The 27,586-nt window shown below is 48.2% G+C and overlaps 1 protein-coding gene across 6 annotated transcripts in view; it reads right to left on the reverse strand.

The window, feature by feature from the left end:
* Positions 1 to 27,586, reverse strand: part of LOC139393258 (TBC1 domain family, member 22a) — a 188,304-nt gene that overhangs the window by 53,576 nt on the left and 107,142 nt on the right. For all 6 annotated transcript variants that reach the window (XR_011629759.1, XR_011629758.1, XM_071141737.1 and 3 more), the window contains one exon: positions 24,542 to 24,617. Coding sequence is in view for 4 of the 6 variants with exons in the window: in XM_071141737.1 (XP_070997838.1) it covers positions 24,542 to 24,617 (76 nt within the window). In the remaining 2 variants the exon portion in view is untranslated. The remainder of the gene's footprint in view (positions 1 to 24,541; positions 24,618 to 27,586) is intronic.

Consider the following 27,586-nt stretch of genomic DNA (forward strand, 5'->3'; position numbering starts at 1 on the left):
AGACAAACATTGTAGAATGGTCTTACTGAAGAGCTCAGTGACATTCAACGTGGCACCGTCATAGGATGCCACCTTTCCAACAAGTCAGTGCTGTTGCTGTGAAGTAGAAAGGTCTAGGAGCAAAAACTGCTCAGTCGCGAAGTGGAAGGCCACAAGCTCACAGAACTGGACCGCCGAGTGCTGAGACATGTAGCGAGTAAAAATTGACTGCCCTCGGTTGCAACACTCCCTACCAAGTTCCAAACTGCCTCTGGAAACAACGCCAGTACAATAACTGTTCATCAGGAGCTTCATGAAATGGGTTTCCATGGCCCAGCAGCCACACACAAGCCTAACATCACCATGCAAAATGCCATGCGTTGCCTTTGGAGCGGTGGAAATGCGTTCTCTGGAGTGATGAATCACCCTTTTGGCGGATGCCAGAAGAACAATACCTGCCCCAATGCATAGTGCCAACTGCAAGGTTTGGTGGAGGAGGAATAAAGGTCTGGGGCTGTTTTTCATGGTTCGGGCTCACCCCTTAGTTCCAGTGCAGGGAAATCTTAAAGCTACATCACGATTCTGTGCTTCCAACTTTGTTGCAAAAGTTGGGGAAGAACTCTTCCTGTTTCAGCATGACAATGCCCCCATGTACAAAGTGAGGTCCATACTGAAATGGTTTGTCGAGATCGGTGTGGAAGAACTTGACTGGCTTGCACAGAGCCCTGACCTTAACCCCATCGAACACCTTTGGGATGAATTGGAACGCCAACTGCGAGCCAGGGCTAATCGGCCAACAGTAGTGCAAAATAACCGCAGCAATGGAAGCAAATAACCGCAGCAATGTTCCAACGTCTGGTTGAAAGCCTTCCCAGAAGAGTGGAGGCTGTTACAGCAGCAAAGGGGGTATACAACTTAAGTGATATGTGAATGAGTGTATTGTATTGTTGAGTGTATTGTATTGTTGTGTTTGTTTTGTTCTATTCCCGAGGGGTATAGGTCTAACTTCTTGATCCTTGGCTCTACAATGGAGTTGACATTGATGGGAAGTATAAACCAATTTGAAAGAATAGTTTCAATAGAATGTTTTGATATTCTCTGTGAACTGTGTTTAGATATGTGTATTAAGAATAATTGGTAAAAGTAATCATTTATCATGTAGTTAATGAACTGAGCTAAACTGTTGTTCTGATCTGTTCTTTCGAGGTTATAATGAAAAGTGACATCAGTGACATCATCTTAATGCATGGAAGAGATAATTGGACCGAATGGTGTGTGTACCTCAAAACCCCCTCTAACTGGCTGAAGAAGAGTGACAAAGGCATTGAAGAAGGCCTTCCGAACCACTTCTACCGAGAGAAAAGAACCAAGCCAGAAATTGGTGTACAGTCTCAGATCTAAGCTATCAACTGCTTTCATGTTTCTCTCATACTGTGATGAGTCCACTTGGAGTGATCATGGAGAAAGATCTGTTCTAACATTTTCTTATGATGCTGGTATATTGGTTGACGAATGGACAAGACATGAGTGGTAAAGATGAGACATTGAAATTGGGACATTATCATGGGTCGTCCACTTTGAACTGTAAAGCTATCTGAAGAAAAACGAAAGAGACGCCAGAAGATGCCGTGCCTGAGGGGGGGGGGGTTGGTCAACTGTGCCATTAAATTGTTTATACTTTTGTGGTATCAGGTTGATTGAAGAGGTCTACACCATGTAAATTGTAGTAATTTAGATTAAGAATGCATTGAGATACTGATCTGTATTAAAATCATGATTAAAAAAGTTAGTAGAATTATGGGATAATTATACTGAATGTAAGTAAATCTGCTAATATTGATGTGTGTTAAATTGAGGTTTTTACTTTGAGTGATAAGACAAATATGAATCACTGAGGAATGCTATTCTAAATATTGGTTGGATAAATAGTTGGGTTGTTACTTATGATTTGGAATATAAATGATTTCAATGACCTATTCTCTATTCCTAAGTATATTTCTGAGCATGAGGACTTAGAGGGATGTCTGTCCTATATGTTGTGAGGAGGCCTGTGTTTAGACACTGGTTCTCATGTAACTTAAAGAGCATCTATATGTTATGTTTTTATTTTCCTCAAATGGATTATTCTGTGTTATTAAACATGTGCAAGTTTGTCTTGTAGAGTAAAGGTTGTAAACTTAGTTTCAGAAGGGAGGAAGCGTACATATAAGATTAGGTATTTGACATTGAGGGGATTTGAATTTTTATATTGAGTATGTCATTAATATTCCGATTCTTTAGAAGGGACAATGTCCCTAGAGAGGGGAATGTTGTGGAATAATCAGAATTAGTTGGTAACATAGGTAAGATGTTTTATATTCATCATATATTCGTAAGTTACTTCTCATCAGAAGGTTATTTTTGTATAATACTGTGGCGGGGTTGCAGTATCTGTTCTATGTCAAGACTAAGTTGCTTGGGCCGGAGAGAGGGGAGAGGTCAAGCGTGTATCTCTTGGCTCCACAATGTCTGTGTGCCAGTCAGTGTGTCTCTGTGATCTTGTCAAGATAGGATGGATTTGATATATGCCTGTTGATATGGAGGATTGGTTTATGGTTCTGAGTTTGAGAAAGGAGACAAAGCTGAACGATGAATTATGCCGATGCTGTCTTATCCTGTGTGTGTCTTTGCTATAAAGGACCTCAGTTGAAATGTGGAAGGGACTCAGAGAATTCATTGATAGACACTGAATTGATCTGAGAGTCACAGGGTTGTGATAGAGCTCATATAATTAAAGATGGACTTTGATAACTAACTCTGACTTGTGTGTGGTTTGATCTCATGATTTGGTAAATAGAGGAAATTTACACGACAGGACCAACTCCATATTAATGCCCATATTTTGTAATGAGACTTTTGACGAGCAGGTGTTCACATAATTTTGGTCATGTAGTGTGTCCTAACTTTTTCCACACACACACACACACACATACAGAGGCTTTATGACTGGAGCCTATTGCCACTTTGATGACTTATAATTGGCCAACAACAAGCTACATGCACCACACTCCTCTTGTGAAAAGCAAGAGCAGCAGCATACATGACAAAATGTCTCTCTACTGCAGCCGTTATGTTTGGATCTGTAAGGGCCCTTCCGGACTAGTCCGTTAAAATGACACAGACCCGTGACAATCACCTCAGCTCTGACCCAGACCCGTTACATTATTTACGATCGGGAACTGCTCATGTCCTGGATTGTGACTTGGGTATTCGTGTACAGGTGGATCTGTGAAGACCTCCAGTGTGTATAAATCGAAGACTATTAATAAGCTCTGAAACATCCAATCAGTCCTCTCTAACCAGTGACACGGACAATGATTCCAGATCAGATCCCTGAACAATGAAGCCATCTTAGTTCGGTCCTGACATAAAGGACAACTCTGTACAGAGGTCGCGTTACCGTTTAGAAATATGCATTTTCTGCCTTTTAAACCATTTCACTTGCGTTTTATGTTTAAAGTTAACAGTGTTTGCATCAATAGAGCAATCAGGGGAGTGCAACTAGTTTCTCTTCACACACAATAACTTAATGATACACATTTGGCAGAAATTAGCTTCCTTTTCACCAAATGAAAATAGAAGTGCGACACTATTTAGCCAGCAGCCACACATAAGTACACTAGCTTACAGGGGGAAAAAACGATGCATGGCCACCCGAGTAGTCATGTTTATCATGGAATAATGTAGCCAGTAATGTTTCGCTTGGAGTTCCTCTTGCATTTTAGCTACCCGGAGTAAAGTGCGCATTCACATCACCCCTGCTGCACCAATCACAATTCACTCCATTTTTCACCAATACACGTGTCAACACACACCCGTCAACAAATCACATTTGTTCGTTCTCGCATGCGCACCCACACAGACACTCTCGGGAGGGTGAGGTAAACAGTGAACACTCCTCTCGCTCTCTCATCCCCACAGTTTAATTATGGCATAGCTATGCTCCGCATAAACAACAGAGGCCTAACATCATTAACAGTGAATAAATCAGTCATATATCACCTCTAAACAGCTTCCCTAATAAGAGGCAACCAACACTCAGAATAACCACTTTGGAGGAAATAAATGAAACTTCTCACACGTAATCAGAGGAGTTGGCTTGGCTAAAGTAAGAAGAGAAGAGGAACCGTTCTACAGAGAGAGAATAGCCTGAGTTCTGAGTCCTGGTCCCCTGGAAGTTAATTAGTTCGTTATTGTTTTATCTGTTCTAGAGCCAGTAGAACAGAGGGACAGCTGTTATAGCTAGGGAAGGAAAACAGAGAGCGGGAGAGAATGATTATTAGTGTTTCAGTACTACGGAGCCACTCTTTCTGCAATATAGAACATTATTTTACTCCGTTGCACACCCAGGGAGGAGGGAATCACCTGCTTTCAGCTAGGAACACATCTAGAAGACTTGTTGTGGGCAACTAAGTACAGTTAACATGATTAGGCCTGCAGTTAAAACAGCAGGAAAGTGACTTGGTTGAGGGTGAATTAAGTCAAGTCAGCGGTTGAAAGTGTTTGCCCTAAAAAGTACTCTACCAGAACCAAATCAAATTCAGTGGTAAGGTAACTCATTAATCCTGTTTGTGAGAAGTCAGACTATAATATGCTAAAGAAGACGCAAGTGTTAGCAGGACTGTTTGTTTAGTGGAGTTTTGTAGGGAGGTTAGCACTCCGGCAGACGTCGACTGGCAGCGCACGGCCTGCTAGGTAGATTTGGGTAGCGGGAGCACAGTTGGAGGTCAGGGGTCAGGGAATAGACAAGTGATGCTGCTGAGCTGCATTCTGCTGAGCTCCACACTTCTCCCTGACTTCTGCTCTCCTCCATCCCATAATTACATCTACGCCGTGGCCCTCTCCCTTCCCTCATTCTCTCTCCCTCTATCTATCTATCTCTCTCCCGCTCTCGAGCGCACTCTTTGTCCCTCATCTCTCTCCTCTCTTTCCCTCTCTTTCTTTACTTAGATCTCTCTTTCTTCATCCACCTCTACCCCTCTCCCTCTCTTCTCCTCCCCCTCAGCTCCATTTTCAGGGTTCTTGCCTGTCTGAATGGGTTCTCTGCTGAGCTTTTTCTACCACTTGACCAGACCTCCAGTACTCTGACAGCATGCACCCTGAAAGATGAGTCCTCTAAATCATTTCCCATGACATATCAACAGCGTGTCTTTTTGCGTCTGACTGAGCTCCGACGTTGCTCTTATCATGTTTCAGTGTCAGGCAAAGTTGATTGCATAAGGAGATTGATAGACACACCACAACAAGCCTTCTTAGCTTCAGCGAAAAGTGTGCATCATATGTGTGTGTGTGTGTGTGTGTGTGTGTACTCTATATTCCAGGATGACAGTTGAGTGTGACTCTGCCTGTATGCTAGGCTATCAGTTCCTTCTCTCTGTGCTCCTATTGATTGCATTTGTCACAGCAGCAGGAACACGTCATTCAGTGCATCCATCTTTGCACCACTTCAATCACACACAGGGCTGCAGCACTGAGGACTATGATCTACATTCTAAACCCTCGATCAGCGACTCGTGTCCATGATCAAAGTAGAATCCAGCTATGAAGAACAACTCCTTCATACTCTCACTTACAAAAATCTTCAAAGCACAACAAACAAATATAATTTGTTGATGCCAATGAATGGATGCATATTTGAGATGATTTTACGGTAAACAATATAGCAATATGCATAGTGCTGCTAAGACGGTAGAGGAGAGCCAAGCTCTATGGGCCTGTGTGAATCAATAGGTTGTGTGTCGGTGGATTGAGAGGTCTGGAGGAGATGAGAGGAGCTCAGAGGAGAGGCAGAGAGAACAGAGGGGTGACTGCAGGTTAAATCCTCACGGCAGAGACTTGATGTCAGATCAACACGAAGCTCAGCAATGGACATGTAATCACATGCACGTACGCACAGTCATTCACGCGCGCACACACACACACACACACACACACACACACACACACACACAATAATAGTAACAATACCTTCTAACATAGGAAAGATCATTATTTTCTTCATAGACACACTCGTCAACTTCTTTTTCTATAATTCTATTCATACTTCTGCCTCAACAATCGAACCATGGGAGTCTTACAGGTACATGATTCCGTGCGGTTTCTCTCCTTCGTTTGCATAAATAAACTCACCTTCAGCAACTTCCGTGCTGATGAGCCCTGAATGCATTCTGTATTCACACAGAACAGAGAGAGAGAGAGATCAGAGGAAACATTTCCAAACCTTATGGAGAGAGAGAGAAACATCTGGGGTTTTTTTTTCTCTCTTCTCTTTTTAGGGGCTAGATCAGCTTTAATATTGCAGATAGACTGTAGCTTCCGGTGAACGTTAGCGTGACGGTAGAAATCACACGCTTTATGGCGTCACGATAAGAAAACGGGGCTGTGGTTTAATACGGCGTCGCTAATTAGAGCGAAGCTCCTGATCGTTGCTATAACAAAGAAAAACACAACGCCCGGCAACGGTTCTGCCTTTTGGCTCCTGAGTGGAGGGGATTCAGTTCATTTCATCATGAGGGGGGTGGGGAGGGGACGTTCCACAGAGTCAAAGGGGGGAATCCCGGGGCCTCAGAGAGACGATCGATAATAGGTTAGGGAGAGCTCAGCATCCAGATCAGAACTAAGTGGCTAGAGCGTTAAAGTCACCTGGTGTCCCATGTCCCGAATCAGTCAGACACACTAGCGCTGGGGACGTTAAACCAAAGTTCTGACGCCGACCACGCCGATCGGCTATCGCAAGCATTTTGCTGACATCGTCCATTACGATAGGTAGCCTTGAAATTAAGTACGTTTGGTGATATAGTTGATAGTTAATGGGACAACTGATGGCTACAACCCACCAAACTAGTAGCAGTAGTTTAAAGGATAATACATCTATTCATTAAATGTGGTGCACATTTTAAGCATCGTTCCGTTTATCGTATCAATTCAGGGAATGTATTGAGATACGGATTCTTGTCCATATTGCCCACCTCTAACACACACACACACACACACACACACACACACACACACACACACACACACACACACACAGACACAGACAGACACACCTTCACCACAAGAGTCATCTCACGCCACACTACCTAATCACCTAACGGTCCGACTGATGGAGCAGACCATCATAACTACTGGACAGAAACCTCCATAGCGGTCTGCATCTCCCGACACTTCTGGAAAACGGTGTCTCTCACTGAACAATGTCACCTGTAACATCACCCCAAGCAGAAAATGAAAAGTGACTATAGAAGGATGTCATTAGCCGCGGTAGGCTAAATGCATGAGAAACGACCTCCGCTTTTGGCTTAAACCAGGTTTTTGTTCCCGTCCCACTCTCCTGGGTGGAAGGTGACCGTTTCCTCCTCCTCCTCGTTTATCTAGAGCACACCCTGTGCACTACCGCCTCAGCGCGTTCATTTGAATTCTAAACACACTCATCTCCATATACCTGGTTCTGTTTAAAGGGCCTGGGAGATATGGTGGTGGGGCGGGCCGCGACGGGAACACGGGGCATCGCAGGACTCTCTGCTTAAAAGTAGGATTACAAATGCGGATAGCTCTTGCCTCGTTTAGACAATTTCCATTGGTACATAATCCTCCATTATGCACTGCACAAGGACGCCATCTTCCTGTTCTTGACAAACTCCTCATAGCATATGACATGTTACTACCCACACATCTAAGATCAACACGCATCTATCAACCCTGTTCTTAAAAAGCACAAAACAAAACGTGCGAGCTCGACCACCACGGCAGCCCAGGTCAGGCAGCTGATGACAGACAGCAGTGACCCCAACGCAGCATACCGCATGGTGAGTGAACATGTTGGCATGATCGACTGATCCCTAAACGCTACAGTGAGTGAACACGTTGGCATCGACTTCCTTTCTAAGGCTCCAACACTGCCCAGGCGCTCCATCCACGGGGAGTGTGTTTCTAGAGAGAAGAGAGGGGGACGAGCTTCCGCGTCCAGCATCAGTCGGTCAAACATAAACAAAGCCCAGAGAGAGGGGGACGAGCTTCCGCGTCCAGCATCAGTCGGTCAAAAAAACATAAACAAAGCCCAGAGGGGGAGAGAGAAGAGAGGGGGACGAGCTGCCGCGTCCAGCATCAGTCGGTCAAACATAAACAAAGCCCAGAAAAACATAGCATCAGTCAAAGCCCAGAGGGGGAGAGAGAAGAGAGGGGGATGAGCTTCCGCGTCCAGCATCAGTCTGAAAAAACATAAACAAAGCCCAGAGGGGGAGAGAGAAGAGAGGGGGATGAGCTGCCGCGTCCAGCATCAGTCGGAAAAAACATAAACAAAGCCCAGAGGGGGAGAGAGAAGAGAGGGGGACGAGCTTCCGCGTCCAGCATCAGTCGGTCAAACATAAACAAAGCCCAGAGGGGGAGAGAGAAGAGAGGGGGACGAGCTTCCGCGTCCAGCATCAGTCGGTCAAACATAAACAAAGCCCAGAGGGGGAGAGAGAAGAGAGGGGGACGAGCTTCCGCGTCCAGCATCAGTCTGAAAAAACATAAACAAAGTCAAACAAACATAAACAAAGCCCAGAGGGGGAGAGAGAAGAGAGGGGGACGAGCTTCCGCGTCCAGCATCAGTCGGAAAAAACATAAACAAAGCCCAGAGGGGGAGAGAGAAGAGAGGGGGACGAGCTTCCGCGTCCAGCATCAGTCTGTCAAACATAAACAAAGCCCAGAGGGGGAGAGAGAAGAGAGGGGGACGAGCTGCCGCGTCCAGCATCAGTCTGTCAAAACATAAACAAAGCCCAGAGGGGGAGAGAGAAGAGAGGGGGACGAGCTTCCGCGTCCAGCATCAGTCGGTCAAACATAAACAAAGCCCAGAGGGGGAGAGAGAGGGGGACGAGCTGCCGCGTCCAGCATCAGGTCAAACATAAACAAAGGACGAGCTGCCGCGTCCAGCATCAGTCTGTCAAACATAAACAAAGCCCAGAGGGGGAGAGATCAGTCGGTCAAACATAAACAAAGCCCAGAGGGGGACGAGCTTCCGCGTCCAGCATCAGTCGGTCAAACATAAACAAAGCCCAGAGGGGGAGAGAGAAGAGAGGGGGACGAGCTGCCGCGTCCAGCATCAGTCTGTCAAACATAAACAAAGCCCAGAGGGGGAGAGAGAAGAGAGGGGGACGAGCTTCCGCGTCCAGCATCAGTCGGTCAAACATAAACAAAGCCCAGAGGGGGAGAGAGAAGAGAGGGGGACGAGCTTCCGCGTCCAGCATCAGTCGGTCAAACATAAACAAAGCCCAGAGGGGGAGAGAGAAGAGAGGGGGACGAGCTTCCGCGTCCAGCATCAGTCGGAAAAAACATAAACAAAGCCCAGAGGGGGAGAGAGAAGAGAGGGGGACGAGCTGCCGCGTCCAGCATCAGTCGGTCAAACATAAACAAAGCCCAGAGGGGGAGAGAGAAGAGAGGGGGACGAGCTGCCGCGTCCAGCATCAGTCTGAAAAAACATAAACAAAGCCCAGAGGGGGAGAGAGAAGAGAGGGGGACGAGCTTCCGCGTCCAGCATCAGTCGGTCAAACATAAACAAAGCCCAGAGGGGGAGAGAGAAGAGAGGGGGACGAGCTTCCGCGTCCAGCATCAGTCGGTCAAACATAAACAAAGCCCAGAGGGGGAGAGAGAAGAGAGGGGGACGAGCTGCCGCCCAGCATCAGTCTGTCAAACATAAACAAAGCCCAGAGGGGGAGAGAGAAGAGAGGGGGACGAGCTTCCGCGTCCAGCATCAGTCGGTCAAACATAAACAAAGCCCAGAGGGGGAGAGAGAAGAGAGGGGGACGAGCTGCCGCGTCCAGCATCAGTCGGTCAAACATAAACAAAGCCCAGAGGGGGAGAGAGAAGAGAGGGGGACGAGCTTCCGCGTCCAGCATCAGTCGGTCAAACATAAACAAAGCCCAGAGGGGGAGAGAGAAGAGAGGGGGACGAGCTGCCGCGTCCAGCATCAGTCGGTCAAACATAAACAAAGCCCAGAGGGGGAGAGAGAAGAGAGGGGGACGAGCTGCCGCGTCCAGCATCAGTCGGTCAAACATAAACAAAGCCCAGAGGGGGAGAGAGAAGAGAGGGGGACGAGCTGCCGCGTCCAGCATCAGTCTGAAAAACATAAACAAAGCAAAGCCCAGAGGGGGAGAGAGAAGAGAGGGTGACGAGCTTCCGCGTCCAGCATCAGTCGGTCAAACATAAACAAAGCCCAGAGGGGGAGAGAGAAGAGAGGGGGACGAGCTTCCGCGTCCAGCATCAGTCGGTCAAACATAAACAAAGCCCAGAGGGGGAGAGAGAAGAGAGGGGGACGAGCTTCCGCGTCCAGCATCAGTCTGAAAAAACATAAACAAAGCCCAGAGGGGGAGAGAGAAGAGAGGGGGACGAGCTGCCGCGTCCAGCATCAGTCGGTCAAACATAAACAAAGCCCAGAGGGGGAGAGAGAAGAGAGGGGGACGAGCTGCCGCGTCCAGCATCAGTCTGAAAAAACATAAACAAAGCCCAGAGGGGGAGAGAGAAGAGAGGGGGACGAGCTGCCGCGTCCAGCATCAGTCTGTCAAACATAAACAAAGCCCAGAGGGGGAGAGAGAAGAGAGGGGGACGAGCTTCCGCGTCCAGCATCAGTCGGTCAAACAAAAACAAAGCCCAGAGGGGGAGAGAGAAGAGAGGGGGACGAGCTTCCGCGTCCAGCATCAGTCGGTCAAACATAAACAAAGCCCAGAGGGGGAGAGAGAAGAGAGGGGGACGAGCTTCCGCGTCCAGCATCAGTCGGTCAAACATAAACAAAGCCCAGAGGGGGAGAGAGAAGAGAGGGGGACGAGCTGCCGCGTCCAGCATCAGTCGGTCAAACATAAACAAAGCCCAGAGGGGGAGAGAGAAGAGAGGGGGACGAGCTTCCGCGTCCAGCATCAGTCTGAAAAAACATAAACAAAGCCCAGAGGGGGAGAGAGAAGAGAGGGGGACGAGCTGCCGCGTCCAGCATCAGTCGGTCAAACATAAACAAAGCCCAGAGGGGGAGAGAGAAGAGAGGGGGACGAGCTGCCGCGTCCAGCATCAGTCTGAAAAAACATAAACAAAGCCCAGAGGGGGAGAGAGAAGAGAGGGGGACGAGCTTCCGCGTCCAGCATCAGTCGGTCAAACATAAACAAAGCCCAGAGGGGGAGAGAGAAGAGAGGGGGACGAGCTTCCGCGTCCAGCATCAGTCGGTCAAACATAAACAAAGCCCAGAGGGGGAGAGAGAAGAGAGGGGGACGAGCTGCCGCGTCCAGCATCAGTCTGTCAAACATAAACAAAGCCCAGAGGGGGAGAGAGAAGAGAGGGGGACGAGCTTCCGCGTCCAGCATCAGTCGGTCAAACATAAACAAACATAAACAAAGCCCAGAGGGGGAGAGAGAAGAGAGGGGGACGAGCTGCCGCGTCCAGCATCAGTCGGTCAAACATAAACAAAGCCCAGAGGGGGAGAGAGAAGAGAGGGGGACGAGCTGCCGCGTCCAGCATCAGTCTGTCAAACATAAACAAAGCCCAGAGGGGGAGAGAGAAGAGAGGGGGATGAGCTGCCGCGTCCAGCATCAGTCTGAAAAAACATAAACAAAGCCCAGAGGGGGAGAGAGAAGAGAGGGTGACGAGCTTCCGCGTCCAGCATCAGTCGGTCAAACATAAACAAAGCCCAGAGGGGGAGAGAGAAGAGAGGGGGACGAGCTTCCGCGTCCAGCATCAGTCGGTCAAACATAAACAAAGCCCAGAGGGGGAGAGAGAAGAGAGGGGGACGAGCTTCCGCGTCCAGCATCAGTCTGAAAAAACATAAACAAAGCCCAGAGGGGGAGAGAGAAGAGAGGGGGACGAGCTGCCGCGTCCAGCATCAGTCGGTCAAACATAAACAAAGCCCAGAGGGGGAGAGAGAAGAGAGGGGGACGAGCTGCCGCGTCCAGCATCAGTCTGAAAAAACATAAACAAAGCCCAGAGGGGGAGAGAGAAGAGAGGGGGACGAGCTGCCGCGTCCAGCATCAGTCTGTCAAACATAAACAAAGCCCAGAGGGGGAGAGAGAAGAGAGGGGGACGAGCTTCCGCGTCCAGCATCAGTCGGTCAAACATAAACAAAGCCCAGAGGGGGAGAGAGAAGAGAGGGGGACGAGCTTCCGCGTCCAGCATCAGTCGGTCAAACATAAACAAAGCCCAGAGGGGGAGAGAGAAGAGAGGGGGACGAGCTTCCGCGTCCAGCATCAGTCGGTCAAACATAAACAAAGCCCAGAGGGGGAGAGAGAAGAGAGGGGGACGAGCTGCCGCGTCCAGCATCAGTCTGTCAAACATAAACAAAGCCCAGAGGGGGAGAGAGAAGAGAGGGGGACGAGCTTCCGCGTCCAGCATCAGTCTGTCAAACATAAACAAAGCCCAGAGGGGGAGAGAGAAGAGAGGAGGACGAGCTTCCGCGTCCAGCATCAGTCGGTCAAACATAAACAAAGCCCAGAGGGGGAGAGAGAAGAGAGGGGGATGAGCTGCGCGTCCAGCATCAGTCTGAAAAAACATAAACAAAGCCCAGAGGGGGAGAGAGAAGGGGAAAGGAAACAGGAAAGGAACAGAGAAAAGGAGGACACCGGGGGGGGGGGGGTATTTGTGTGTGTGATCTGACACCCACTGCTGTAATAGTCTAACATCAGACATCAGCCTCGGTCTTTTAGAGAAACACAGCCCCACACAGAGGAGGAGAGGATGGAGAGATGTGTATTACTGCTGTAATAGTCTCACATCAGACATCAGCCTCGGTCTTTTAGAGAAACACAGCCCCACACAGAGGAGGAGAGGATGGAGAGATGTGTATTACTGCTGTAATAGTCTCACATCAGACATCAGCCTCGGTCTTTTAGAGAAACACAGCCCCACACAGAGGAGGAGAGATGTGTATTACTGCTGTAATAGTCTCACATCAGACATCAGCCCCAGTCTTTTAGAGAAACACAGCCCCACACAGAGGAGGAGAGATGTGTATTACTGCTGTAATAGTCTCACATCAGACATCAGCCTCGGTCTTTTAGAGAAACACAGCCCCACACAGAGGAGGAGAGATGTGTATTACTGCTGTAATAGTCTCACATCAGACATCAGCCTCGGTCTTTTAGAGAAACACAGCCCCACACAGAGGAGGAGAGGATGAAGAGATGTGTATTACTGCTGCCGTGTGGAGAGGAGATTAGGCCCTGAGAGAGAAGGGAGGACAAAGAGGAGATGAGGGACCGCCCTGGCTTTCCAACACACACACGGAAGGAAAGGAGGAAGGAAGCATGCACAGTCCCACACACTGTTAGGCTAACATGCAAACCCCGGTCTCAGTCTGAAGTGAAAAATGTACGCTTCATATTCAGTTACAACCCTATACCCTCTTCAGCTTAAAACTATTACTCCAAACACTGTAGCCTATATTTTAGATGTACTGCACACGTAGAAAGGAATGAACGTCTGAATGGCATGTGAAGTTCTTGTCAATCTGACGCGTCAGCAGATCAACATGTCTTTCCTTCCAGCTAATCGCCCTATCATCCTGGCATATCAACTATCATACAACTCTCTGTGCTTGGATATACCAAGCCTGAATGACCTCTTTTACATTACAGAATCTGAGCGAATCATATGATCTCAAACATACTCAACTGCCTCAGTGGGCGTATAAAAGGCGAAGTTCAGTTGTACCATCTGAACTCAAGTGAACATTCTTTGAAATACTCTGTGGAAGTATGAGAGGAATATAGTCTAAAGTCAGATATTCAATGAGAGGGTACAGAGGGTAGCCCTCCACCCTTCCACTTCTCCTCCCCCGTAATCATACAGGCCGTTAATAACAGAGAGAGAGGAAGCAAGGAACTGCTACAGGGAGGACAGGACCCATTGGCTCCCACTGCCTCTCTGGTCTGAGCTGTACGGATAAGATGGCACTGTGGACAGATTATATCATATTAGAATATGGCTAGGCAACCCTGTTCCTGGAGTGCTGCAGGTACTGTAGGATTTTGTTCCAACTAGGCACCACACCTGACCAGCTGAGCTAACTGATCAGTTCAGTGATTGCCTAAATCCAACACACCTGGTCTTCCAGGTCAGTTCAATCAAAAACATGGAGTGCCTGTGGCACTACAGCACCAGGGTTGCCTAACCCTGTATTAAAAGAACCAGGGTGGTTGCTTTGACCCAAGACGGGTCGTTCACCAGAATGTGTTAGTGATTCGTCAGGGATATATCAGGGCCTATTGGAGGAGGTTGAACGTTCACTCCTCTGCTAAATTGTGCAGGGACTGGTCAGAGCCGAGACTACGCTCTCTGCTATATAGGTTACTGCACTATACGGACCTAGCTCTACACAGAGGCAGAGAAAAGGTTCTTGAGGAATCATGCCAAACTGTTCTCTCTCTCCACCCCTGTTGATTTGAGAGGCAAGTAAGGGGTGGTGGAGTGTCCAGGCAGGGCTGTGCTCTCTCGCTCTCTCTATTCCCCTCGGTTCTCTCTCTATTCCGTCTCCCTCTCTTCTCTCTCTTTCCCTGCTCAGTGTCTGTGCTTTTTGCTCTACTCTGCTCTCTCTCCTTTGCTGTCTGTTTGAGGGAGATAAAGGCAGGTGAGCTGGCAGTGTTTGGGCTGAAGGGCAGGCAGGGAGAGACTGAAGGACGGACCTGAGCCGCTGACAGAGCAGACGAGTCACAGGGTAGGACGGGACAAAGCATTAATGCAATCAGACACTGGGGTGAGATCAGCATGACTCCCCCTCCTCTCCTCACCCCTCCCCTCCTCTCAGTGCCTGGTGGTCAAATGGACTGTATCAGCTAAGGTACCAGGTAATACAAGACTCTGGTGTAAGTCTGTATAACACAACAATACAGATCCGTTTCTGTATCATCATCATCATCATTAGGTGGAGATCAGTTTCTCGTATCACACATTTGATCAGCAATTTTATCTATCAGCATCCCCGCAAAGGACAATGCAAGGTGAGGTGAGGTCAGTTCACCATTACACCGTTAACACTAAGCCCTATAAATGCAGCATCCTTAGTATCTAGTATAATCACAGGGGTAATTAGAGAATACCTCTTCATATAGCGTACAGTCTGGGCAGGGATTGTGGTTGTTGTTCCAGCATGATGTGGCTATTCAGCTGTATGACCACAATGTGTCTTTGCTCAAGTTCATGGCTGATGGCATCACGAGTCAGGGCCAGTTTAGTTTTCGCTCACCCCCCCCATCTTTCTCTGTCGCGTCCAGTCTCTCCCCCGTGCCCACAGACGTTATGTCAGGCAGGGCTGGCAGGCTGGTCGGGTTCTGTCATGTCCCTGTGGCGCTAGGCTAGCTCCTTCCTTTCTGTCACCTGACAGAGCAGAGCAGAGCCATATGGCTGAGGAGCCAGAGGAGAGCCAGAGGAGAGCCAGAGGTGTGCTTCAGGAGCATGTTTGAACATCAGGGCCCCGGGCCACCAAGTAGCACCAATCTGGGCAGGCCATCTCTCAGTGGTACACCTCCAGCCCTGGCTCACACACACCTTAACACATCCGTGAGTGTGGTGGGGGAAACACTATGCAGTGGTCGATAGGATCAAATAGAACCTGGCTGGTGAACCACGAGGAAGAGACTAAGGCTGCTATGTGTTTCTGAAGGAAGGGAATGTAGCAAGGCCACTGATCTCTCTCTTCGCCACAGCTGTTGCATCTGAGGCCTTCTTCTCTTCCCTTTTCTCCACCGGCTCCCTGTCCTCTACCTTTCTGTTCCCCTTTTTCTCTCTTTGGTCTTTCTTGTACCCGGCTGTTCTCTGCTCTCTGAAAGGTATCGTCTTTTCAAGGTGTAAATTCCAGTGTTGAATGGTGGTTAGGTGGTTATTTTCAAGTCACTCTGGGGGTTTGTAGGACTGTTGTTACACTGTGCTATTTTCCCAAAACGACCCCCTTGGAGCCATGTCCTGTGTCAGGTTTAATCAGCTAGCAGAGAGCTGGCAGAGTGGTGCTGTTTTACATCTCCCTTGGAGCAGCCCTAATGGATCTCGTTACGCAGAGGTGGAAATCAATCCGCACCAACTCAAGCTCACACATAAACACATCCATACTCACACTTTTATTTCGGCAGGCTTCTTATTTGATCATTCCTCGATTTAATTGACCCTGGGCAGTCAGTCCAGCGTGACTGCCATTTCCCTCTCCCGGCCTCCACTTGGCTCCTCGGAAGAGCAGTCAACTCCTAGTACATCTGTTTTCATTTCAACAACCAGGGCTTGACATTGAACTTTTTTTTTAGCCACTTGTCCTTGGACAAGTAGGACATCTTTTTTTGGACTTTTCCCGAAAGCTAAAGTCACAAAACAAAAAAAGGTCCGTAACACCATCGGCCAAAAGAGTGACTGAAAATGAGTTAAGTACACAGGAGGGATGTGAAATCATTTTCTGTGCTTGCCCATAGACCACGTGTCAAACTGGTTCCACGGTTGGGCCGAGTGTCTGCGGGTTTTGGCTCGTCCGCTATACTTGATTGATGAATTAAGGTCACTGATTAGTAAGGAACTCCCCTGCCTGGTTGTCTAAGTCTTAATTGAAAGGAAACAACTCTAACCAGTTTTTGACTCCTCATTGGATTTTTCAATCTTGGTATTGTTTGCTCAATTTCACTTCTTGTGGCCTAAAATATTTGTCATTCAAAAATAAAATCTGTGAATGAGAATAGCGTAGACTCCGACTTTCATAATCATTCCCATTTAAAAGCTGCAACTTTAGGACATTAAACACTAGAAAAGTTTGGAAAATACTCCTCAACTTTAATTTGTCTTAATGCGTTTCTGATATTTTAGTTAGGGGGGGGGGGGGGCTCGCATGCATCACTTCTGTTCTATAATGCTTTTCTCAACTAGGTTTGTTCAAATTTCTCATTTGATTTTTATATACTGCTATTGTTTCTTCCCTCTCATTATTACCATAAGCCTTCAATGTTTTGGGGTTATTCAAAAACAACAATACTTTGTGAGATACCGTAGAACTCTGTTAGATTCATTCATTGCTTGATCATGAATAAGTGTGACAGGGGAAATCTAGCCTGAATTAAACTGAAAGAGTGGCTTAAAAGGCCACGTCACATTCATATCAAAACGAGATTCTCCGACCGGATATTTTGTGCTGATTTGGTGAGACTCTGAGCTCCGTCTACCTTGTTCTCTTGCTTTGTATAAATCAAACTTATTTATTGAAATGTGTTATAGCAAATAGGAATGCAGGCAATTTACTCAGAATGTAAACTGTGCCCTGCGGCTCTGCCTGATCCAATTCTGATCGGAGTAATTGTTTGATATTGTGATCTTCTACTGAAATCTATATTCCGGTAACTATTTTGGAGTTTAAAAGTATTTGGCTAAGGTGTATGTAAACTTGGGTTCTATGCAGGGCTCAACTGAGAAAGACACGTTGGTCTCAGCATGACACCCTGTTGATTTAAAAAAATAAATAAAAAATGTGATCATATTACTCCAGTGCTAGCCTCCCTACACTGGCTTACTGTCAAAGCAAGGGCTGATTTCAAGGTTTTACTGCTAACCTACAAAGCATTACATGGGCTTGCTCCTACCTATCTCTCTGATTTGGTCCTGCCGTACATACCTACACGTACGCTACGTTTACAAGACGCAGGCCTCCTAATTGTCCCTAGATTTCTAAGCAAACAGCTGGAGGCAGGGCTTTCTCCTATAGAGCTCCATTTTTATGGAACGGTCTGCCTAGTGGGTTGAGTCACTGATGTGATCATCCTGTCTGGGTTGGCGCCCCCCCCCCCCTTGGGTTGTGTGCCGTGGAGGAGATCTTTGTGGGCTATACTCAGCCTTGTCTCAGGATGGTAAGTTGGTGGTTGAAGATATCCCTCTAGTGGTGTGGGGGCTGGTCTTTGGCAAAGTGGGTGGGGTTATATCCTTCCTGTTTGGCCCTGTCCGGGGGTGTCCTCGGATGGGGCCACAGTGTCTCCTGACCCCTCCTGTCTCAGCCTCCAGTATTTATGCTGCAGTAGTTTATGTGTCGGGGGGCTAGGGTCAGTTTGTTATATCTGGAGTACTTCTCCTGTCCTATTCGGTGTCCTGTGTGAATCTAAGTGTGCGTTCTCTAATTCTCTCCTTCTCTCTTTCTTTCTCTCTCTCGGAGGACCTGAGCCCTAGGACCATGCCCCAGGACTACCTGACATGATGACTCCTTGCTGTCCCCAGTCCACCTGGCCGTGCTGCTGCTCCAGTTTCAACTGTTCTGCCTTATTATTATTCGACCATGCTGGTCATTTATGAACATTTGAACATCTTGGCCATGTTCTGTTATAATCTCCACCCGGCACAGCCAGAAGAGGACTGGCCACCCCACATAGCCTGGTTCCTCTCTAGGTTTCTTCCTAGGTTTTGGCCTTTCTAGGGAGTTTTTCCTAGCCATCGTGCTTCTACACCTGCATTGCTTGCTGTTTGGGGTTTTAGGCTGGGTTTCTGTACAGCACTTTGAGATATCAGCTGATGTACGAAGGGCTATATAAATAAATTTGATTTGATTTGATGTTTAATGAGATTATTTAAATATTTGGATAAATACTATGTATGAGTATTTTAAAATATATGCCAATACTTTCCAAATGTATGTCCTAATACATTACCATATTCAAACACTTGTTCTAAAATAAAAAATAAATAAAAATACTTACTTTCAAATGTTTTTGAAGGTAATTAAAATACCATAAATAGTATTTGAACCCAGGTCTGACACATACACGCGAACACACACGCAAGCCAATCTTACTCATTTCTCTCCCCTCACACCTGATGTACTGTGCTCTCTCTCTCTTTGTCTGTCTGTCTTTTACTCTCCCTATGTTGTACACTTTCCCTCAGTCTCGATCATTAGTCTGCTGCAGGAGACAACACACTGACATGAAAGCAGAACAAAATTACACACATTCCACTGACAAGAGATCCAATCAAACCATCACAACAACTCATACAACAGGAGAAGTGTTCACCCAAAACTGTCTCTCTCTGCTCTCATGTCCCTATAGCCCTTTCAAACTACTACAGCACCACAGCCTTCTTAAATTCTCCCCCAGCATTCTCCCCTACTTCCACATCCCTTTTGAATGTGAGGCGCAAGACATTTAGCCAGCCCCCCCCCCTCCCCGGATTAGAGATAAATACAGTTCAATGTGACAAGAGTGGGACTCTGGAGTCTAACAATGTGAAGGTTGGTCAAGAACAAGACTGCGCTACAAAGGAGTCATTTGATAAGGGCTTCTGTTCGGTATTCATGACGAGGACAGAGAGAGAAACACCGTCAGAGACTAACGGTAATGAGAAACATTTGATAAGGGCTTCTGTTCGGTATTCATGACGAGGACAGAGAGAAACACCGTCAGAGACTAACGGTAATGAGAAACATTTGATAAGGGCTTCTGTTCGGTATTCATGACGAGGACAGAGAGAAACACCGTCAGAGACTAACGGTAATGAGAAACATTTGATAAGGGCTTCTGTTCGGTATTCATGACGAGGACAAAGAGAAACACCGTCAGAGACTAACGGTAATGAGAAACATTTGATAAGGGCTTCTGTTCGGTATTCATGACGAGGACAGAGAGAAACACCGTCAGAGACTAATGAGAAACATTTGATAAGGGCTTCTGTTCGGTATTCATGACGAGGACAGAGAGAAACACCATCAGAGACTAACGGTAATGAGAAACATTTGAATGGCAAAGCATGGACATTACGTGGACATCAGACGTATTTAACCAGAGTCAATGACCTGTGTCCCAAATGGCACGCTATTCCCTATTTAGTGTGCTACTTTTGACCAGGATCCATAGGGGGCATCATTAGGGCTCTGGTCAAAAGTATTGCACTATATAGAGAATAAGGTGCCAGATGAATTACCACACAAGGGACTCTTAGAAGGTAAGAGACTCATTCCCGGGAGAAAACCTTGGTCTCTAATTACAATGAGTGCAGAAACTACAGATTTTGCTTAGTGTTGATTCAAACCTATATGGAGACGTACGTGCGTGTGTGTGTGTGTGTGTGTGTGTGTGTGTGTGTGTGTGTAAATCAAACTGTCACATACGCCGAAGACAACAGGTGTGAAATGCTTACTTTACAAGCCCTTAACCAACAGTGCTGTTCAAGAAGAGTTAAGAAAATATTTACCAAATAAATTCAAGTAAAAAAATAATAATAAAAAGTAAACCCAAAAAGAAAAACGAGGCTATATACAGGGGATAACCGAGTCAGTGTGCGGGGGTACAGGTTAGTCCAGGTCATTTGTACATGTAGGTAGGGGTGGAAGTGACTTTGCATAGATAAGAAACAGCAAGTAGCAGCAGTGTACAAGGGGGGGGGGGGGGTCAATGTAAATAGTCCGGTGGCCATTTTATTAATTGTTCAGCAGTCTTATGGGGGTAGAAGCTGTTGAGGAGCCTTTCGGTACCAGACCTGGCGCTCCGGTACCGCTTGCCGTGCGGGAGCAGAGACAAGTATAAGTGTGTGTTTAAGTGTACGCGTGTGTCTATAGGGTTCAAACCTTTAATAAAGAGCCAGGTGTTGAGTTAATGAGCGATATGTTAAAATTGGGAAAAACATATTACAAATACATGGTAGTCATTTATCAGATGTTCTTATCTAGAGATACTTACTGGAGCAGTTCGGGTTTTAGTGCCTTGCTCAAGGGCACATCGACAGATTTTTATCTAGTCGGCTCAGGGATTCGAACCAGGGACCTTTTGGTTACTGGCCCAACGCTCTTAACCGCTAGGCTAATATCACACTAATAAAATGTATATACCTTGCAAAGTATGGTTAATTTACCATTATAAACTAGGTGGTTCGAGCCCTGAATGCTGATTGGCTGAAAGACGTGGTATATCAGAAAAACATGCATTTTTGCTTCTTTAATTACATCGATAACCAGTTTATAATAGCAAAAAAGGCACCTCCGCATTGCGTCGTGCTTAAGAACAGCCCTTAGCCGTGGTATATTGGCCATACACCACACCCACCTCGGGCCTTATTGCTGAAGTATTTACAGGTCATTTAAGGTAGACGTGTACTGTAGGATCAAGGAAATGGAGATATCAACTCAACAACAGGAAACTCTAAATGACAAAGAGAGAAAGAAGTGAAGTTGTCAAGGAGGACTGGTAAGGTTCAATCTCTGTCTCCTCCTTACTCCAGAGAGAGTAAATCTAACCTGCGACCTAAAGACATTTATCTTGTCCAAATAGACCAACTCAATTTCCCTCCCTGCATACATTTGGTTGTTAAATATAGCCAAGTCCAAACTGAGCAGAGACATCAGAAAGAAAGAAAAAATAAGACCGTTTTGGACTACAAATGCCTGGGTCTGGGGCTAGGGTGTACAGATGGGGCGTGGGCTGGATCTGGCAGTAGGGTATAGAGCTCGGTCTCAGGTTGAACCTGGGTCTGGGGCTAGGGTGTACAGATGGGGCGTGGGCTGGATCTGGCAGTAGGGTATAGAGCTCGGTCTCAGGTTGAACCTGGGTCTGGGGTGTACAGATGGGGCGTGGGCTGGATCTGGCAGTAGGGTATAGAGCTCGGTCTCAGGTTGAACCTGGGTCGAGAACTGGGCTGACTGTGTCTGTCCTGTAAGATGTCCACTAAATCCTGAAAGAAAGTACGGGACTAGATCTGAGTCTAGGTCCAGTCCCAGTCTGGCTTTATGCTGTGCAGGGGCCAGCCTTATCCAGCTCTGTCAGGAAATGGAGGGAGGAGAGGATGGCCAGTGAATTCTGATTACACCTCTGTCATTTAAAGTAATGAGAGGAGCTCATGCTCTGGTGGCTCCTTGCTTCCCCCCGGCGGATCAGACGCCAGCCAGACACCGTTCTGTTAAAGGCCACACTGACCCGCCACTGATTGGGGATGACACACAGCAGTCAGGGTGTGTGTGTGTGTGTGTGTCCGCGATCACTCTGACAGATGGACAGACTAATCGTCATTCTGACAGGAAGAGAGATATGGTCAGACAGACAGATGGACAGACAGAGAGAGAGAGAGGACACAGGGTTGTGCTCAGAGACAGGATTTCCCTTCCCGGAAACCACACAGATGGAAAAAGGGAAACAGAAAGAGGGAAAGGACCACAGGACAAGACGAGACAGAGACACAGAGAGAGAGAGAGAGAGAGAGAGAGGGAAAGGACCACAGGAGAGAGAGAGGGAAAGGACCACAGGAGAGAGAGGGGGAAAGGACCACAGGAGAGAACAGGAGAGAGAGAGAGGGAAAGGACCACATGAGAGAACAGGAGAGAGAGGGGGAAAGGACCACAGGAGAGAGAGAGGGAAAGGACCACAGGAGAGAGAGAGGGAAAGGACCACAGGAGAGAGAGAGGGAAAGGACCACAGGAGAGAGAGAGGGAAAGGACCACAGGAGAGAGAGAGGGAAAGGACCACAGGAGAGAGAGGGAAAGGACCACAGGAGAGAGAGAGGGAAAGGACCACAGGAGAGAGAGAGGGAAAGGACCACAGGAGAGAGAGAGGGAAAGGACCACAGGAGAGAGAGGGGGAAAGGACCACAGGAGAGAGAGGGGGAAAGGACCACAGGAGAGAGAGGGGGAAAGGACCACATGAGAGAACAGGAGAGAGAGAGGGAAAGGACCACAGGAGAGAGAGAGGGAAAGGACCACAGGAGAGAGAGAGGGAAAGGACCACAGGAGAGAGAGAGGGAAATGACCACAGGAGAGAGATGGGGAAAGGACCACAGGAGAGAGATGGGGAAAGGACCACAGGAGAGAGAGGGGGAAAGGACCACAGGGGAGAGAGAGAGGGAAAGGACGGCAGGGTAGCGGCAGGGTAGCCTAGTGGTTAGAGCTTTGGAAAGGAACCAAGGTTGCGAGAGAGAAGGTACAAATCTGGTTCTGCCCCTGAAAGGCAGTTAACCCACTGTTCCCAGGCCGTCATTGAAAATAAGAATTTGTTCTTAACTGACTTGCCTGGTTAAATAAAGGTAAAATAAAAATAAATAAAAAAGAGGGAAAGGACCACAGGAGAGAGAGAGGGAAAGGACCACAGGAGAGAGAGAGGGAAAGGACCACAGGAGAGAGAGGGGGAAAGGACCACAGGAGAGAGAGAGGGAAAGGACCACAGGAGACAGAGAGGGAAAGGACCACAGGAGAGAGAGGGGGAAAGGACCACAGGAGAGAGAGAGGGAAAGGACCACAGGAGAGAGAGGGGGAAAGGACCACAGGAGAGAGAGGGGGAAAGGACCACAGGAGAGAGAGAGGGAAAGGACCACAGGAGAGAGAGGGGGAAAGAGAGAGGCAATCTGGTCCTGGGGCTCTGTTCACAAACACAAACACCCTACAGAGCCCCAGGACAGCAGCAAAATTAGACCCAACCAAATCATGAGAAAACAAAAAGAGAATTACTTAACACATTGGAAAGAATTAACAAAAAAACAGAGCAAACTAGAAGGCTATTTGGCCCTACACAGAGAGTACACAGCGGCAGAATACCTGACCACTGTGACTGACCCAAAATTAAGGAAAGCTTTGACTATGTACAGACTCAGTGAGCATAGCCTTGCTATTGAGAAAGGCCGCCGTAGGCAGACAGTGCTCACTGCCCACAAAATGAGGTGGAAACTGAGCTGCACTTCCTAACCTCCTGCCCAATGTATGACCATATTAGAGAGACATATTTCCCTCAGATTACACAGATCCACAAAGAATTCGAAAACAAATCCTATTTTGAAAACCTCTCATATCTACTGGGTGAAATTCCACAGTGTGCCATCACAGCAGCAAGATTTGTGACCTGTTGCCACGAGAAAAGGGCAACCAGTGAAGAACACACACCATTGTAAATACAACCCATATTTATGCTTGTTTATTTTATCTTGTGTCCTTTACCATTTGTACATTGTTAAAACACTTATATGACATTTGTAATGTCTTTATTGTTTTGAAACTTCTGTATGTGTGATGTTTACTGTTAATTTTTATTGTTTATTTCACTTTATATATTATCTACCTCACTTGCTTTGGCAATGTTAACACATGTTTCCCATGCCAATAAAGCCCTTGAATTGAAAGGGAAAGAACCACAGGAGAGGACAAGGGGGGGAGAGAGAGAGAGAGCGCGCGCGAGAGAGAGCGCGCGCGAGAGAGAGAGCGCGCGCGAGAGAGAGAGCGCGCGCGAGAGAGAGAGCGTGCGAGAGAGAGAGCGCGCGAGAGAGAGAGCGCGCGAGAGAGAGAGCGCGCGAGAGAGAGCGCGCGAGAGAGAGAGCGCGCGAGAGAGAGCGCGCGAGAGAGAGCGCGCGAGAGAGACAGCGCGCGAGAGAGACAGCGCGCGAGAGAGACAGCGCGCGAGAGAGACAGCGCGCGAGAGAGACAGCGCGCGAGAGAGACAGCGCGCGAGAGAGACAGCGCGCGAGAGAGACAGCGCGCGAGAGAGACAGCGCGCGAGAGAGACAGCGCGCGAGAGAGACAGCGCGCGAGAGAGACAGCGAGAGAGAAAGGACCACAGGAGAGGACAGGAGAGTGAGAGGAAGAGGAGAGGAAGCTCACCATCGATCCTGCTGACCAACTCCTCCAGAGCCTTGACTTTCCTTTGGATCCCCGGCTGGGCAAATGTGTAGTTGTCCTTGATTGGAGAGAGAGAGAGAAAAATTAATTTCACAGCAAGGTGTGGTCTGACTTACTAGGGGTGATGGCCGCACTATTATCAATTTGACTTAAAAACAGAGACAAGTCTGTTGCCCTAAAATGTTGCTTCAAACGCTCATGTCCTTCAGTAAAGAAAAAAAGGATGCGTGTGAGGAATAGTAATGACGACAGATGAACAAACAACTGTGTATACTAGCGGAGGGACACTGGACACACAGTCTCATTCAAGGGTGAGCAACTAGCAACCCCAGCTCGTGATCCACGGGCCATTTCGTGGCCTTCCTGAAGAAAAGGGGAGGTCACAGACAGAGAGAAGGCGAGAGAGTGAGATCAGGAGGTGAGCCGTCCTCTCAACCACTAAACACAAGCTGACAGGAGATTAAATGCAACATTTACAGACTAAAACGCAAATATCAGCAGCAGGGCTTGAAGGGGGACTGATTTTTCATCCATTATCACCCTCCTCATTACTACACTTAACTGTTCTGGGACCAGAACGTATGTTTATGACCGACGCCACATAGGCCACATATCAACCAGAGGGGGGAGGGGGGGGGGTCAGTTCCTCTAAGTACTGAGACCATTATACATGCAAGGTCACCTTTAGTCGCAGTATGAATAGACGACAGGTCTTGAAGAGGTAATGGTGTCTCCTTATAGCAGAGTGAAGAGGGCATCCATCTAATAGGCAGATGTAAGATCAGATTTCTAGAGCTCCATTCAGAGAGTGCTGATGGGTCTGCTAATAACACAGGCGAACAGTAATTGGACATTGAAAAGTCACTTTTGTTTGAGGTTGGTCCTAATGTACACACTGCCACTGGAAGTGGACTTTACATAGTGGAGCAAGTCACGTTCATTTGACATTTGCAGACAAGCCCAGTTTTTAATCCTAATGTACATTTAAGTAATCAAATCATTTCTTATTTGATTAAGGCCTTCGGGGACGAAAAGCAACAACCTCACAACAGGCTTTGGATCTAGCCTGCATTTACAAAGCAATAAATGATTAAATCATAGGCTGAGTCTCTAAGTTATTACAAACGTGTGTGTCTGCATTCTGAGCCATGGGAATTACTATGGAAGGAGTGTGGCTATGATGCTGATGTGTTGCACTTGTAGAGAGAGCTGCAAGGAGAAGGCAAGAGAGGGGGGGGGGAGCGAGAGAGGGAGGGGGGCGAGAGAGAGGGGGGAGCGAGAGAGAGAGGGGGAGCGAGAGAGAGGGGGGAGCGAGAGAGCGACAGAGGGGGGGAGCGAGAGAGAGAGAGAGGGAGAGAGGGGGAGCGACAGAGAGAGAGAGGGAGAGAGGGGGAGCGACAGAGAGGAGGGGAGCGACAGAGAGAGAGAGGGAGAGAGGGGGAGCGACAGAGAGAGAGAGCGAGAGAGAGAGAGAGAGAGAGCGACAGAGAGAGAGAGCGAGAGAGAGAGAGAGCGACAGAGGGAGCGAGCGAGAGAGAGAGAGCGACAGAGGGAGCGAGAGAGAGCAAGAGAGAGCGAGCGACAGAGGGAGCGAGCGAGCGAGAGAGAGCGACAGAGGGAGCGAGCGAGCGAGCGACAGAGGGAGCGAGCGAGCGAGAGGGAGCGACAGAGAGAGAGAGCGACAGAGAGAGAGAGAGCGACAGAGAGAGAGAGAGCGAGAGAGAGAGAGAGCGACAGAGGGAGCGAGAGAGAGAGAGAGCGACAGAGGGAGCGAGAGAGAGAGAGAGCGAGAGAGAGCGACAGAGGGAGCGAGAGAGAGCGACAGAGAGAGCGACAGAGAGAGAGAGAGAGACAGAGGGTGCGAGAGAGAGCGACAGAGGGTGCGAGAGAGAGCGACAGAGGGTGCGAGAGAGAGCGACAGAGGGTGCGAGAGAGAGCGACAGAGGGAGCGAGAGAGAGAGCGACAGAGGGAGCGAGAGAGAGAGAGAGAGAGCGACAGAGGGAGCGAGAGAGAGAGAGAGAGAGCGACAGAGGGAGCGAGAGAGAGAGAGAGAGCGACAGAGGGAGCGAGAGAGAGAGAGAGCGACAGAGGGAGCGAGAGAGAGAGAGAGCGACAGAGGGAGCGAGAGAGAGAGAGAGCGACAGAGGGAGCGAGAGAGAGAGAGAGCGACAGAGGGAGCGAGAGAGAGCGACAGAGGGAGCGAGAGAGAGAGAGAGCGACAGAGGGAGCGAGAGAGAGAGAGAGCGACAGAGGGAGAGAGAGAGAGAGCGACAGAGGGAGCGAGAGAGAGAGAGAGCGACAGAGGGAGCGAGAGAGAGAGAGCGAGAGAGAGAGCGAGAGAGAGAGGGAGCGAGAGAGAGAGGGAGCGAGAGAGAGAGGGAGCGACAGAGGGAGCGAGACATATTAACCGATAAACAATTGCTGCCCGACCTTCAGGCTCAACTGTGCATCCTGCAGTGAGCGTTCTGGGGCCCGAGTGTTGTGGCCATGAATACAGGAGTGGCTATGGATACAACACACTACTGACAGAGGGGGAGAGAGAGGGAGAAGGAGAGAGGGTGGGGAGACCGAGAGAGAAACCTTGGCCTACCATCACCTCTCCCTTCCCTGTGACCTCCCAGGGCTACTGTACAGCCCAGCTATAAGAAGCTACTTCCAGAAAATAACACGGATTTCACGTAGGCTGACACAAAGAAAGGATATTTCAATGGCTGACATGGATTCGGAAGTACACAGCAGTACCGGGTCAAGGTATTTTCAGCCATCCTCGCTCCCAAGTGTTACCCCTCCTCCCCCATCCAAGTCCATTCTCCTATAGTGGAGCTCCAGGACCAGACCACTGAGTGTTCTGAACCCCTCAGTTCAATGCAGTGAGATCATATCTGGTTTGGTGGTCTATGGTCTGATTAATTAGAGCGGGGTCGGGATTGAGACTTCCTGGCTCCATCTGCACACGTGCAGTAGCCATGTCCTCAGGTCAACAGACCAGACTATGCTGCCCAGGCACAGCTGGTCCTCCCAGGTTA

Source organism: Oncorhynchus clarkii, chromosome 33 (assembly GCF_045791955.1).
Source record: "Oncorhynchus clarkii lewisi isolate Uvic-CL-2024 chromosome 33, UVic_Ocla_1.0, whole genome shotgun sequence".
Taxonomy (NCBI): Eukaryota; Metazoa; Chordata; class Actinopteri; order Salmoniformes; family Salmonidae; genus Oncorhynchus; species Oncorhynchus clarkii.